This window comes from Megachile rotundata, chromosome 9, assembly GCF_050947335.1.
Source record: "Megachile rotundata isolate GNS110a chromosome 9, iyMegRotu1, whole genome shotgun sequence".
Classification (NCBI taxonomy): Eukaryota; Metazoa; Arthropoda; class Insecta; order Hymenoptera; family Megachilidae; genus Megachile; species Megachile rotundata.
Genome location: NC_134991.1, coordinates 12,056,284 through 12,072,896, shown reverse-complemented (window position 1 = coordinate 12,072,896; position 16,613 = coordinate 12,056,284). Strand labels below are relative to the sequence as shown.

The 16,613-nt window shown below is 39.8% G+C and overlaps 1 protein-coding gene across 1 annotated transcript; it reads left to right on the top strand.

Moving 5' to 3' along the window:
• Positions 1-463: 463 nt before the first annotated feature.
• Positions 464-5,735, top strand: LOC105662974 (pickpocket protein 28-like). Its single transcript, XM_076535659.1, has 7 exons — positions 464-550; positions 605-750; positions 807-939; positions 3,156-3,450; positions 4,237-4,405; positions 4,448-4,587; positions 4,734-5,735. The coding sequence occupies exons 1-7, from the start codon at positions 464-466 to the stop codon at positions 4,967-4,969; spliced, it is 1,206 nt and encodes a 401-aa protein (XP_076391774.1). The 3' UTR covers positions 4,970-5,735.
• The last annotated feature ends 10,878 nt before the right edge of the window (positions 5,736-16,613 follow it).

Below are 16,613 nucleotides of genomic sequence, written 5' to 3'. Positions count from 1 at the left end.
CGATGGATCATTACTTTCTAGCGTATCTAATGGCCGTGATAATCTATATAGATATGCACTTATGATCACCCTCTTCGTACAGGCAATTGTCAGTAGAAATTCATAGAAAATATTCGAAAGACTTATTTTTAACTTTTATGGACTTTTAGCAGTTTTGAGATTATAGTTCTTTGAATAGCTTAATATTTGGAATTGTATATTTAATTATTTTTTTTGTATTATTTAGAACTAGTTAGTATTATTTGGTAGTTCATTATCAATTATTATTTATTGGTATTATTTGATATTATTAAAGTTAGCAATCTTAAGTACAATTTCATTTCAATATCAAATTACGATGCAACTACGAATTTCCTATGTTCTTAAACTTTTGTGCAGGTACAACGCCAACATCTCCACTTTATCAATAGACGAGATTTTCAATCACGTCCTCTCGTTAGGCGATTTGTATGAGTCGCTGGTCATGGCTGACGCAGATTACACCACGCTGCAGAAATTATTGTCGGAGTTTTTTAATAACAATTACGATGTCACCGACCTAATGGAAAGTGTAAGTCCATCAAAATTGAAACCTGAGTAATTTCACTTAAACAAAATATTTCAGTTGACGCCCTCATGTTCCGAAATGTTCGTGCGTTGCAAGATTCAGGACACCTACAAGAGCTGTTCGGAACTATTTGTACTCACCAAAACTACTAGTGGCTTCTGCTGCACCTTCAATTATCGAGGACGTCCCGAGGACAGAGCAAAGTGAGCTTTCAAAAGATGTTACTATACTTGATTTTGCAATAAGAATGTTTTGACAGGTCCGACAATCGAACGAGTATGCCAGAAACTTACATCGTTAGGAACGTAGGCAGGCAATCTGGTTTATCCGTTTCGATAAGACCGAATTACGATGATTATGCTTATACTATATTGCCCATCATTGGCTGGAAGGTAATCAAGTTATTAATTATTATGCTTTCCGGTTATGCTAGCTTGTTAATTCGGTACCTTTCAAAGTACGATTACCCGTCACTAATCGCTTTGGTTTCATCCCGCTCGGTCATCAACGGTTATCCAGTTTTTAGCACAGATGTCCGTCGGCAAAAAACTGGCGAGAGTCATTAGCAAGCGCGATGCAGGTCTTTTTCCCTCGGGAAAACGCGAACATAACGCAGTGACCTCTTACAACGTTAAACAGACGTTTCTTTTATTGTAGACGGTTCTACGTTCGTTATAGTAGAAATGTTAATTACAATTTTACTTTGCGATGTAGGCTTTGTAAGAGAAAAGATTGAATTGTTATCCAGAACCACTTTGCTGTTCATTGAGAAAAAGAAAGATGCTTTATTAATATATTAAAAAAATAAACCGCGTTATGAAAACTTCAGACAAGTATGAAATGCGTTAACAATTTCATAACAAGCGTAATATCTTGCACATATAATTATAAAAGAACTACCGCTCTCGTTGAATGGCCGTGAAACGAGGTCACCTTTCTTTGTCACGCATTATAATTATATTATTATACAATTTTCTTTTGATGCACACAATTACAATTACACGCGGTCACAAGAACAGTACAATTTTTAAATTGCACCGTACTTGTTAACCGACGGTTCAATGTGTAACGGCGCGGGGTTGAAATGTACCAGAATACGAAGAAGAAAACGTGTTCTTTCATGCATGTTCTACTTACAAGCATATATATAAATTTGCACGCGAAATAAACTGAAACGAGTTCCAGCAGCCACTCGTAATCGCGTTTTTGATCAAAGGTAACATTGCTCTTCTTCTGAAAACAAAATGAACCACATTTCAGGTGCGCGTGAATGCGCCACGAAAAAATCTCATCGATTTAAAATACGCTTTTTAGCTTTTGAGAGGATTAAACATGTTGCGGTACTTTTTTTGTACACTGTTGTTGATCAAAGGACATGTGGTAATTCCACGTACGGTGGTTCGACGAATGCAGTTTCATCGCGTAGTGATTACATTCCTGGTAATTCGGCACGTAGAGTTCCAACGTGTTGTAATTCAACCCGTAGAATTCCAACGCGTGGTAATTCGGCGCGTGGAGATTCGACGCGTGGTAATTCGGCGCGTGGTAATTCTACGCGTGGAAATTTTGTGCGTGGGAACTCGACGCGTGGTAATTCGGTGCGTAGTAATACGATTCATAGAATTTCAGCGCTTGGCAATTCGATCCGTGGAGTTCCAGCGCGTGGTAATTCAACCCGTAGAATTCCAACGCGTGGTAATTCGGCGCGTGGAGATTCGACGCGTGGTAATTCGGCGCGTGGTAATTCTACGCGTGGAAATTTGGTGCGTGGGAACTCGACGCGTGGTAATTCGGTGCGTAGTAATACGATCCATAGAATTTCAGCGCGTGGTAATTCGATCCGTGGAGTTCCAGCGCGTGGTAATTCGATCCGTGGAGTTCCAGCGCGTTGTAATTCGATCCGTGGAGTTCCAGCGCGTGGTAATTCGATCCGTGGAGTTCCAGCGCGTGGTAATTCGATCCGTGGAGTTCCAGCGCGTGGTAATTCAACCCGTAGAATTCCAACGCGTGGTAATTCGGCGCGTGGAGATTCGACGCGTGGTAATTCGGCGCGTGGAGATTCAACGCGTGGTAATTCGGCGCGTGGTAATTCTACGCGTGGAAATTTGGTGCGTGGGAACTCGACGCGTGGTAATTCGGTGCGTAGTAATACGATCCATAGAATTTCAGCGCGTGGTAATTCGATCCGTGGAGTTCCAGCGCGTGGTAATTCGATCCGTGGAGTTCCTGCGCGTGGTAATTCGATCCGTGGAGTTCCAGCGCGTGGTAATTCGATCCGTGGAGTTCCAGCGCGTGGTAATTTGATCCGTGGAGTTCCAGCGCGTGGTAATTCGATCCGTGGAGTTCCAGCGCGTGGTAATTCAACCCGTAGAATTCCAACGCGTGGTAATTCGGCGCGTGGAGATACGACGCGTGGTAATTCGGCGCGTGGTAATTCTACGCGTGGAAATTTGGTGCGTGGGAACTCGACGCGTGGTAATTCGGTGCGTAGTAATACGATCCATAGAATTTCAGCGCTTGGTAATTCGATCCGTAGAGTTCCAGCGCGTGGTAATTCATATCGCCCCAAAAATGTATAAATAATTTGCGTTTATCTGATTCTTTTCAGGTGATGATATTTAATTCGGCCAGTTATCCTGATCCATACAGTGGTGGTGTTTTCGAAGTCCTAGTTAGTCCATTGACACGGCATAACGTAGAATTATATAGTGTCGTAATGGAAAGCACGGACACTATACGAGCGTATCCAATCGAAAAGCGTGGATGTATTTTTAGTGACGAGCAAAGTACTTTTGACGACTCTTACAGTTACAGCGAATGTATAACTTCTTGCAAAATGCGTGACATATGGAAGAAGTGCAAGTGCAGACCTTTTTTCTATCCACGATTTGGTTCTACGGAAGGTTAGGTTATTTCTTAATTATTATACACATCTATAATTTTTGCCTCTACTTTTGTAATTCATTTGAAATTTTGTGTCTGATTAACTCGTTCAAAAAATTGACAGTATTATTGCAATTTGTTTTTTTATAAATATTTTCTTTTGGTATAATGTTTTTTGCGGTAATGAAATGATAGGTGTGCCTGTCTTTTTCTCATTGAAATGAACTGTTTCTCTTTATCAGTGGCAACATCGTTTGGTGCTAGTTAAAAGGGCTCATTATTTTCGTATCTTACAAATGCATTAAGTATCATATTTTCCTACTCATCGTCAAAACGACGAGTTTTTGGAAGAAAACAATCTTCCACGAGAGGACTTTGCAGCTCTTACTTCCTTTTCGCGAGCTTCCTAACGAGCTTCCACTGCGAATCACTTTAAAACGTTAAAGAGGACCGCACCGTTCAGTTAAAGCTCTACCTCCTCCATAAATTTTGATAATCGAAAAGTTCAACTTTCCCCGTTTATTTTCGTCAATTTCATAAATTCTGATGCTTTCTTTTCATCGGTTGTTCAGAGTCTGAAAGAACGTGCAGCGTCGAAGACATACACTGCTTGATGAAACAAGTTGGTAAGCTATTATTTTTTGTTTTCCTATAGAAATATATACGAAATTCGATACGAAATTATTTAATTATAATATTTCTATTTAATTTTTATAATACAGTTCCATATTATTTATTCTATGTTCTATACGTACCGTGTAAATAATTTAAATTGTTTCAAATTTTACGGACGTTGTCGATTGCAGGCAGAAATATGGATCTTATACCAAATCACGATAAAGAAATACTCGAGTTAATTCCCAACGGTGCGTCAACATTGAAGTGCAATTGTTATCCCGAATGTAACGACGTATCCTACATGCTGACAACCAGCGCACACTCCATACCACGTGGTTACACCGAGACGCCATTACTGTAAGATTACTGCACTTTGCTCGAGTGAATTCATGAATTAAGTAATTGGACTAAATCGTATCTCAAATGTTATAGCCCTGGAATAAACGTGACGGATGAAAGTGTTCTGAATGTGTACTTCTCGGAAATGGAAAGCCTATATATGAAGCAGGACGAAACATACCGTTGGTACGAATACATAAGTGAGTTTCCAAACGTCCGTTTTCTGACATAAAAGGTTCATGAGTTACTCGAAGATTCATATTGTTGATACTCAATATTAGAAGACTTATTCGATTCGAAATTTTTTAACAAGGAGTGATAATTACCACAAAACACCGTTTTACAGGTGACGCAGGTGGATTATGCGGTTTGATTATCGGATTCAGTATGGTCAGCGTCATGGAAATTATTTATTTCCTCCTTCTGTTTATTTTCGAACTTTGTGGGTTCCCTACTAACACGACGCGCATGAAAGAAGATTCGAACAAGGAGATCATGCTACATCCCCTATACTGGAACGAGTTGTATCCACGCCCGAGGAGCGACAGGCGAATTTATAGACGAAATAATGTTCGATATTGAATACAATAGGCTCTGCATATATTGCCTTGCACACGTTCACACTGCTGTTGCAGCAAACTTCAGCAGCAAATATTGCACAGTAGTGGCACAGGAATTTAACCTAACCAGATGTAGTAATGTCTAATTTAACATAACACAATATAACAAAACCTAATCCAATCTAACCTGATGCAGTATAACATAATTCAACCTAACCTAATGCCATAAAGTCTAATCTAACCTAACCTCGTATAATATGATCTAACTCAATCTAACCTTATGCAGTATAACATAATTCAACCTAACCGAATGCCATAAAGTCTAATCTAACCTAACCTCGTATAATATGATCTAACTCAATCTAACCTTATGCAGTATAACATAATTCAACCTAACCTAATGCCATAAAGTCTAATCTAACCTAACCTCGTATAATATGATCTAACTCAATCTAACCTTATGCAGTATAACATAATTCAATCTAACCTAAAAAGGTATAATCTAATCGTGCCTAACCTGAAGTTGTATACTCTAATTTGACCTAACTTAATGTGACATAGCCTACTATAATATAACCCAAATTTATCTAACCAAACCATAATGTAATCTAACCAAACCTAACCATAATCTAATCTAACCTGCCCTAACCTTAACCTTATCCAACCTAACCTCAATCTAAGCTAACCTAACTTTAATCTAATCTAAGCTAACCTTAATCTAACCTAACCTAACATAACTGTAATCTAATCTAACCTAACCTTAATCTAATCTAACCTAACCTAACTTTAATCTAATCTAACCAAACCTTAATCTAATCTAACCTAACCTAACTTTAATCTAATCTAACCTAACCTTAATCTAACATAACCTAATGTAGTATAATTTAACCTAGTTCACCCAAACAAAATTTCAATAAATTCAACCCATTTCCAAAATACACAAAATATTTTCATATCATCAGTTCCTTCATACAAATTTAAAGACACCTTGTCAGAAATATTGCCTTCGAAAAATATTTTTAGGCAACATATTTCCTGAGTGATGTCACTGAATTATTTAGCGATACTACCCTTAATATTATTTCCGCGGAGGGCAAATATTACAAAAAATGGCGAATATCGAACGCAAATTGAACGTTCGAAGAATTTCAGTTTCTTCGTGGTTGGGATATTTGAAAGGTCGAGACAAATAGCTCGGTGCCGCAAGAAAAATGTACTTCCCGAAGGTTTCAGTAATTTCTCCACCCCGAAAGAAGAATGTAACGTTTCGAAACGGAACGATATCCAGAAAGATCGAGACGGCTTCGAGTGGCTGAGGGTGTTATTAACGAGACACGTGGTAAACGGTTTGTGCTACCGAGATCTTTGGGCCGAGAGAGCCCTTGGTACCGCGGAGAAAAATATCGCCATCAAGAACCCGGCACGGCAATAATCCTCGGTCACAATTGCGGGATATCGAACGACCAAAACTTATATCCCGCGTCCAGAGGAGTCGCGTCATTTGTAAGGAAATTTATTAACGAACAGAAATAATCGAGGCTATATGGTATTTCATAGGAAACTATCTTTCAACGATGACAATCGTGAGCCAGCACATATTTCACATTTTTATGGTACCTGTCTCGAGATATATGACACAATATACGACACAAGAGCCGTGGAATTATATCGAAAATTCTCTTATCATTGTGATATATAGGCGGTGGAAATTGAACATTAGCTAATGGAGGGCATGTTTCAGATTTATCGATTTGTTTGCGGAGCTCTGCATTCGCGTGTTCCGGTATACTATGATTTATACACTTAATGAAATTTTGTATACGAAATTTTTCCTTCTAAAAAATTCTTAAAACAAGTAGCCGCGAAATTTCACAGTACGATATTAACGCGATACGTTTCCCTGACACCGAGGATTAACCTGTCCCGCCATTTTATTTCCTAGGCGCGTGACGTTTGACGAAACGCGGTGTACAAGCGGGGTCGATGGAAATTTCCATTGTCCGGAAACACCTGCGGCGTATTCGGGAGGCCATCGAACAGAACTAATGTTGCAAGGTAATTTGTAACGAGAATGGAGAGCGCCCAAGCCAATTTAGAACGTGAGATCTAGCCGTCAGAAGCCAGATAAATTACTTTGTTTTGCCGGCGAAGAACCACACAGCCCGGATGGACATCAATATTGACGACGGCTAATGAGTTATCCCTTCTAGTTCTCTATCGACAGTGAATTCTGCGTGTTCCGGTCTGTGAACTCGTCGGATACTTGATGCGACATCGGCGAGATCTGTCGTAAAATTAATCTGCAAGAACAAAATTTATTATTGGGTCACTTGGATGAAGTGGCGATCTGTTGGGCAATGTCGTTTCTATTGACGTTATGTCTGTATTAAGCTTTGAGTGACAGTATATCGACGGATATATTTCAATTTGGGATTTTGAGGGGGTGGGGATTTAGATGGCGTGGAGATATGGGGACGTGGACATTTGGGGATGCGACAGTTTGGAGATGGGACAATTTAGAGATGCGATAATTTGGGGATGTGACACGTTGAGAATTTAAGACAATTTAGGAGTCTGAGGCAATTTGGGAATCAAAGACAATGTAGGAATCTGAGAATATTTGGAAATCTAAGACAATGTGGGAATCTAAGACAATGTGGGAACCTAAGACAATATGGGAATCTAAGACAATGTGGGAATCTAAGACAATGTGGGAATCTAAGACAATGTGGGAATCTAAGAAAATGTGGGAACCTAAGACAATTTGGGAATCTAAGACAATGTGGAAATCTAAGAAAATGTGGGATTCTAAGACAATGTGGGAATCTAAGACAATGTGGAAATCTAAGACAATGTGGGATTCTAAGACAATGTGGGAATCTAAGACAATGTGGGAATCTAAGACAATGAATGAATCTGAGACAATTTGGGAATCTAAGACAATGTAGGAATCTGAGACAATTTGGGAATCTAAGACAATGTAGGAATCTGAGACAATTTGGGAATCTAAGACAATGTGGGAATCTAAGACAATGTAGGAATCTGAGACAATTGAGAATCTTTCATACAAAGTTTAAATTTAAAGCCAACGCGTCAAAACTATTACTATAAATAAATGTATACCAAAATATAAAATAGCGTATGTTGAACAATGTTTTTCCACCCTGTAGCAACATGGAAAAACACCGGTGCTATTCTTATTTGAGAAGTTGCAAACTGTCATTGAGCTTGATGTTCCTTTATGCACCAAATAACTTGGATACTTTTTCCACCGTCGATTATACCGTTATAGGGTCATATTGACACCAATTTTCCAGCTACACGGATAATCGCGGTTCTCGAAAGTTCGCTAAATGTGCAATAATGCAGTGGCACACGGTGAGATCGTGCTTCAGGCTGGATGATCGATATGATAAGAACCCGACCTATATGAGCCGAGTGCACTCAGCTTCTTGTTGGAGCAGTCATGCGACACCTGTTCTTCGCAAAAAGAATGCACTGACAAATGATAATGGCGAATCTATCGCTCCGCATGAATATTAAGAGGATGCATGGGTATCGTTTATCCAGCTGCATGAATATTAAACTTTCCTCGCTCTTGAAGCCGATAAAAGCACCGAACGATTGATCGAGCTAACTTTCATACACTTTTGAAAAAGTGTTCATCTTTTTGTCGCTTCGTAACATATTAGTTTTGTTATCGGGAGAAAATGGTTGTATCTATCTGAACGATCGACGGTATCAACGCTGTATTTTTGATATTTGATGAAAGCTCCAATTGAAATGGCATGACTTTTTTAAAGCATCGGGTATCTCTGTCAACGATTGCGAATTAAAGCCTCACTGCCAATCGCGGATATTGCTGGTACTACACTCTGTAAAAGCTATCTCACGAGGTCGAATTTCATTCTAACGCTGTTCGATTTCGCATTTTTCATCGCTTAAATTTCACGATTGATCACGGATCGTGTTCCGGGCACGTTTTGGTGTTTCAGCCAGGTGTTACTTTCGTTACTTTTATTTCGTCCATCAAAATTCGACCTCTGATTGAAAGTGGTTCAATAAGTGAAACGTGTCGAAAGTTGTTTGATTAGAAAATTTTCCTTGATTTATCGATGACGTGTGTTTGGAACGCGGGGTTGTGGCTGACAGACGTAATAAATGTTGCTTGGATATTATTTGAGGGTTTGAGGAATGGAGGAGTTGAGGATTCGAGGATATAGGGATATGTGAATTTAAGCATATGTGGAGTTGGAGATATGTGGATTTGAGCATATGTGGAGTCGGAGATATGTGGATTTGAGGATATGTGGATTTGGGAATATGTGGATTTGGGAATATGTGGATTTGGGAATATGTGGATTTAGGCATATGTGGAGTTGGAGATATGTGGATTTGGGCATATGTGGATTTGGGAATATGTGGAGTTGGGGATATGTGGATTTGAGGATATGTGGATTAGGACATATGTGGATTTGGGGATATGTAGATTTAGGCATATGTGAAGCTGGAGATATGTGGATTTGGGAATGTGTGGAGTTGGGGATATGTGGATTTGAGGATATGTGGATTTGGGCATATGTGGATTTGGGGATATGTGGATTTAGGCATATGTGGAGTTGGAGATATGTGGATTTGGGAATATGTGGAGTTGGGGATATGTGGATTTGAGAATATGTGGATTAGGACATATGTGGATTTGAAAATATGTGGAAGAAAACTGTAAGAATCTAAAAATGTCAAAATTATACATTTCCCTAAATAAAAAATTAGAAAATGAAAAATTTATTTAAATTTAAAATGCATCTCCACACATCTTTCCACAAAAGAGAAAAAGAAGAAACCGTTTCACCCGAAATTAACCGCAAGTTTCCAGTGGGAAAAGAAGAATTGAAAACATGCATGAGAAGAGAGAGGAAACGTGAACCGACCGACTCCGTTTTTCTTCTGGTGTGCCCATTTTTCGTTTGTTCGTTCGAGTGGCGGGGATTTTAATGGGAAAAGTTTCTGCGCGTTGGACGAAAGGAATCAAGCGACGGTTGACTTTTTCAGAATTTAAACAAGTACAACCAACGTAATCCACTTTCGACCCTGAAGTGCTGGATAACAGGCACGTTTCGACACTCAACATAGCGTACAATGCAATACAGGTACGTGCCTCTGTTGGATTGTACCTTGGATGTTTTTACAGTGTCCCCTGGGATGCAGTGCTTTTTTTTGTTTGATGCTGCAATCAGCAGTTCAACGTTTCTCAATCAGCACATCATTCTACATTATTTTACTAAACTTCAGTAAGGAGTTCTTGAAGAATTTTTGTTTGTTGGTGTAGTCGTTGATGTAGTCATACATGTGATCATAAGTGTGTTCATACATGTGTCCATACAATATCCACATATATGTGGCCACAAGTATAATCATACATATAGTCATACATGTGAGTATGAATATGTTCATTGATGTCATATGATCATTTACTTTGGAAATGTTCATTTACTGATATAATTATAGACGTCGCCATACATGTGATGATAAGTGTGTTCATACATGTGACCTCACATGTTGTCATACATATAGTCATACACATGAATACGAATATGTTCTGTGATATCATATGATCATTTACTTAAAGAATGTTCATTTATTGATATAATCATAGACGTCATCATACATGTGATCATAAGTGTGTTCATACATGTGACCACACATATGATCACACATATAGTCATAAACATGAATATGAATATGTTTTGTGATATCATATGATCATTTACTTAAGGAATGTTCATTTATTGATATAATCATAGACGTCATCATACATGTGATCATAAGTGTGTTCATACATGTGACCACACATATGATCACACATATAGTCATAAACATGAATATGAATATGTTCAGTGATGGCATATGATCATTTACTTAAAGAATGTTCATTTAATGACATAATCATAAATATGTTTATATGTGACCATAGATGTAATCATAGATATAGTCACACATATGAACATGAACACGATCATTCATATCATATGATCATTTCCATATGGTGATAGCAAACTTGACAAATTATTTTAACAGTATTAACTATACATCATGTACCTGGTCTCTGATAAAGTTATTTATTATTTGATAAATAGTTCCACATAACATGTTACAACTCACGTGTAATCCAAAAATATTCAAATTCCTTAAGTGAAATAATTGGCGTGCCATTAAAGAATCATGTTTCGCGAATTTTGCAGCGGTCCTTGTAGGTAGAATTTTGTCATCCGCGCAGAGGATGGCCACTCAAAAAATTTCCCTCGGGGCGAGGATAAAAAACGCGAAGTCGTTTAACGATTATCAAAAGCCACGGAAAAACGCTCGAGTCTCGGACACATTGAAGTGGGAAATTCGAGTTGATGGGACGGACGGTAGGGAAAAGCACGGTTAGAGGCAAAAAGCATGAAGCAGGCTCGAAACTTCCGGCTCGTGTGGTGAACTTCTAGGCGTACGACCAGCTTCGAAATTTATTCACCGCACTGGCGGTCCCGTGCTTCGCGAAAATTAATATATTCCGCTTAAATAAGTAACGTCCCCTCTGCCGTGTCCTCTTTCGCTCTACATTTCAAATCAGCGGAAATCCACTTGCAGCTTTAATATTAATGATATGTTGAACAATCAGAAGATCGCGGTATTACGTTGAATCGGTTCTTCCCGGGTTTTAATCGCGTTATTTTATTCCGGACAAACCCTCCGATTCACCCGCTTCGTTTCTTGTAACGGAGCTAACAATTAATTCTCGCGTTCTTTTTTCAGCCTGAAATAACAGCGATATTCATCCGTGTCCTCTTTAAACGCAGAATTATACCCGGTGAATTAACACGTTTGAATACCCACCACCTATCTCTTTCCCCGTTTGTGCATATATTCCTTAATCCTCTTTATTATACGCTTACCGCTGTATTAGTCGTTGATCTTCATTTTCTCGACGAATAAAAGTCGTAGGTACACGTATTTATCGGCGTAATCCGTCGCGACGGTGCAAATCATTGTTTTCGAAATTGTAATACGATGAAGTAACAATTTTCCGATTCGCGATTCGCGATAAAAGAGAGATGTACTGTACAGATTATGTTTGAATAAATCGCGTACGCAATAACGGGACGGATTCTCTCATAAATCGTTCGTATACTCCATTTAATTTTGTCTGCAAAAGCTGTTACATCCTGTACGAGCTCTTCATTCATGGCTGAAAAATCCGTGTAAATTCGTATCTTTCGATGGATTATTATTTGAAAACATTTATTACTTTCAGCGTTAATCATTTTTATGTGCTTTACAAATGGGAAAATTGAAGTTTTTAAAACTGGAGTATTTAAAATTTTGAATAATTAAATTTGGGAATTTGTGAATTTGGGAATTTTTAGGTGAACGAGTTCTCAAGTTTCCAGGTTCTCAATTACTTATGTTTGCAATTTCACACATTCGCAATTCCACACATTCCCAATTCCCCACGCGTGCAATTCCTTACATTCCTAATACCCCACGCGTGCAATTCCCCACGCGTGCAATACCTCACATTCTCAATTTCCCACGCGTGCAATTCCCTACGCGCGTAATTCCCCACGCGTGCAATTCTCCACATTCCCAATTTCCCACGCGTGCAATTCCCCACGCGCGCAATTTTCCACGCGTGCAAATCCCCGCATTCCCGATTCCCCACGCGTGCAATTTCCTACGCTTGCAATTCTCCACGCGTGTAATTCCGTATATTCCAAATACCCCACGCGTGCAATTCCCTACATTCCCAGTTCCCCTCGCTTGCAATTCCCCACGCGTGGAATTTCTCACATTCCCAATTCCCCACGCTTCCAATTCCCCATGCGTGGAATTTCCCACATTCCCAATTCCCCACGCGTGGAATTTCCCACATTCCCAATTTCCCACGCTTGCAATTCCCCACGCATGGAATTTCCCACGTTCCCAATTCCCCACGCGTGGAATTTCCCACATTCTCAATTCCCCTAGCTTGCAATTCCCCACGCGTGGAATTTCTCACATTCCCAATTCCCCACGCTTCCAATTCCCCATGCGTGGAATTTCCCACATTCCCAATTCCCCACACGTGGAATTTCCCACATTCCCAATTCCCCACGCTTGCAATTCCCCACGCATGGAATTTTCCACATTCCCAATTCCTAACGCGTGGAATTTCCCACATTCTCAATTCCCCAAGCGTGGAATCTCTCACACCCTCAATTCCCCACGCTTGCAATTCCCCACGCATGGAATTTTCCACATTCCCAATTCCTAACGCGTGGAATTTCCCACATTCCCAGTTCCCCAAGCGTGGAATTCCCCACATTCCCAATTCCCCAGATTCCCAATTCCACACATTCCCAATTCCACACATTCCCAATTCCCCACATTCCCAATTCGCCACATTCCCAATTCCCAACTTCTCAAATTCCCAAATCTTACCTAAAAAAATCTACCATCTAAAAAATTCGTAATAACGTTACACGTCCAATGAAATGACCAACAGGGTGTCGAAGGTAGAAAGTTGACCTCGTTACCCGACGTTACAGTTTTAAAATGGTGGATCGAATTACATGACACGTGAAACGGTTAGCGAACAAAATATTGCATGGTCGATGGCGCGACTTAACAAGAACGTCAGACGACCGATCGATCTCCGACAAATCGGTTTGCAGCAATCTCGGACAAACGCTCGCATCAGCCGCTAGAATCAAGGGGAAAAAAACTTCTACACGGGTATAAATCCTTCGGTGAACAGAACACATCGATCGGCACTTTATCTTCTCGTCGAACGTGTCGGAATCACGGGCCAGCGGAAAGATCGCCGTAAACTTTTCACGATTTTCACGGAGTCTTCCGATCGAGAACGATCTTTCCATTTTTACTGTTAATCGACTAGAATATAACGCTCGTTGCACTTCCATCCGTGGCGACTTCAATTTTCTATCACGGAAAGTATTACTGTTACGGTACATTACCCCCGAATTTGCCGAATAAAATCCATAAATTATGTACCTTATATAATGTCCATAAATTAAGTACATTACAGTAATTTCATGAATTATGCATGTTATATAAAACCCATAAATTACGTATATTGTTCAAACTTCATAAATTACGTACATTACGTAAAATAAATCGTGGTATAATTCCGTGATATGTCTCGAATCGAATTAAATAAAATTCATAAATTATTTCTTGAAACATGTAATGTTTAATTATTAACAAGAAAATTTACTTGACCATATCCCATTTAATGTCCACGATTGGATTAAGTGATTAATGATTTCCGTTGAAGGTAAGATTAATTATCGTTTGTTGTTCCCTTTAAATAAAATCCTATGACGAAGTAGTCTCTAAATGGAGAGAGAAAATGAGAAAAAGTAAGATTGCATTGAATGTGACAGATTTAATTCCAGCCTTTGTTTTTTTTCATTCTCTGTTTCTTTATATCCCGCGAACCCAGGCCGGAATTTAAATGAAGTCGATATAATGCCATTACGAGTTTCAACCGCTGGTCCCCTTTATTTTTATTCCAGGACACGAGCTTCGGGCGATCTTTTTGGTCTCGTTGGATTCCCGTACGGGTATTCCATTGGCTGCAAGTGGATTCGAGCTTGAAACAGAATAATTTTGATTATCGGTTAATAACTTTCGACGATGTTTCATTAACGAAATTGCATTTTGATCATGACGCTTTTGTTCAAGCGGGTCAATTACCGTCAACCAGAACTTCGTTGTCTGACAAACGATTGACCTATTCTACTTGCCGCGTGATTTTCCTTCTTTAAAGACTGTCAAATTTACTTTCGAACATTTCATCGTTTCATTCTTCAGTATTTAATACATTATTTCACGAAATAATACATATGTTATTCTGATTTCGAGCTTTCATTTAGCTTCCACTATTAATGTAATAGCGTATAAATAATTCCTCACGTCCCGAATTCCTAATGTTCCAAATTCTCAACGACCCGAATTCCTCACGTCCCGAATTTCTCACACGTCCCGAATTCTTCACGTCCCGAATTCCTCACACGTTTCGAATTCTTCACGTCCCGAATTCCTCACACGTCCCGAATTCTCAACGATCCGAATACCTCACGTCCCGAATTCTCAACGATCCGTATTCCTCATGTCCGGAATTCCTCACACGTCCCGAATTCTCAACGATCCGAATTCCTCACGTCCTGAATTCTTCACGTCCCCAATTCTCAACGATTCGAATTCCTCATGTCCCGAATTCCTCACACGTCCCGAATTCTCAACGATCCGAATTCCTCACGTCCCGAATTCTCAACGATTCGAATTCCTCATGTCCGGAATTCCTCACACGTCCCGAATTCTCAACGATCCGAATTCCTCACGTCCCGAATTCTTCACGTCCCCAATTCTCAACGATTCGAATTCCTCATGTCCCGAATTCCTCACACGTCCCGAATTCTCAACGATCCGAATTCCTCACGTCCCGAATTCTTCACGTCCCCAATTCTCAACGATTCGAATTCCTCATGTCCCGAATTCCTCACACGTCCCGAATTCTCAACGACCTGAATTCTTCACGTCCCGAATTTCTCACACGTCCCGAATTCTTCACGTCCCGAATTCCTCACACGTCCCGAATTCTCAACGATCCGAATTCCTCACGTCCCGAATTCTCAACGATCCGAATTCTTCACGTCCCGAATTCTCAACGATCCGAATTCCTCACGTCCCGAATTCCTCACACGTTCCGAATTCTTCACGTCCCGAATTCTCAACGACCCAAATTCTCAACGTCCCGAATTCCTCACATGTCTTGAATTCTTCACGTCTCAAATTCTCAACGTCCCGAGTTTTTAACACCCCGAATTCTCATCGTCCCGAGATCATAACACCCAAACTTCCAAAATTTGCAATGTCTCTAAGTCACATATCTTACATTTAAACTTTCGTACATTTTATCGTTTCATTCTCCAGTGTACAATACATTATTTCACGAAATAATACATATTGATTATCCTGATTTCGAGCTTTCAATTAGCTTCCACTATTAATGTAACAGCGTATAAATAATTCCGTTGACGTAATTTGGGCTTTCAATTTGGCGTGTCAATACAGAATAGTAACAACATAATTATATACCGCTATTTTATGAAAAATTTTCGTTCCTTTCAATAGCGTCATTAAATTTGGTTATCGGTGATCGCCATAGCGTTAAAACGAAATACCGGCAATTCCGCGTTATCAAAGATCAAATAAAAATTTAATCGTGCGTAAGCCCTGTTTAAAAGGCCGCCAGGGCGTGCAATTAATCTTGTCGAATCACTAACACGCGTGCCTGCGTTAAACGGCTAATTCGACATTAAACAGCGTGTTTTCCATTACAGTACCTCGGTGCCGGTCGTTCATCACTCTTTTATATCACCGTGAATACGCAGCAACACATTACACCCGGATTATCCGGGGTAACGATTATACCGATCCTGAATGGTGGCCAGTTTTATTTTCACGGTTCGAGTTTCCTCGATTCTTCCCGGTTGTCGATTAAACGCCTCTATACCGGGTAAATAAAGTCGACGAGGATAATCTGATTACGCTCGGTTCTAATTGTTCGCCGTAATTAGGGCCACTCGCTGATTTTCTTCGATTCATTTCGCCCCGGA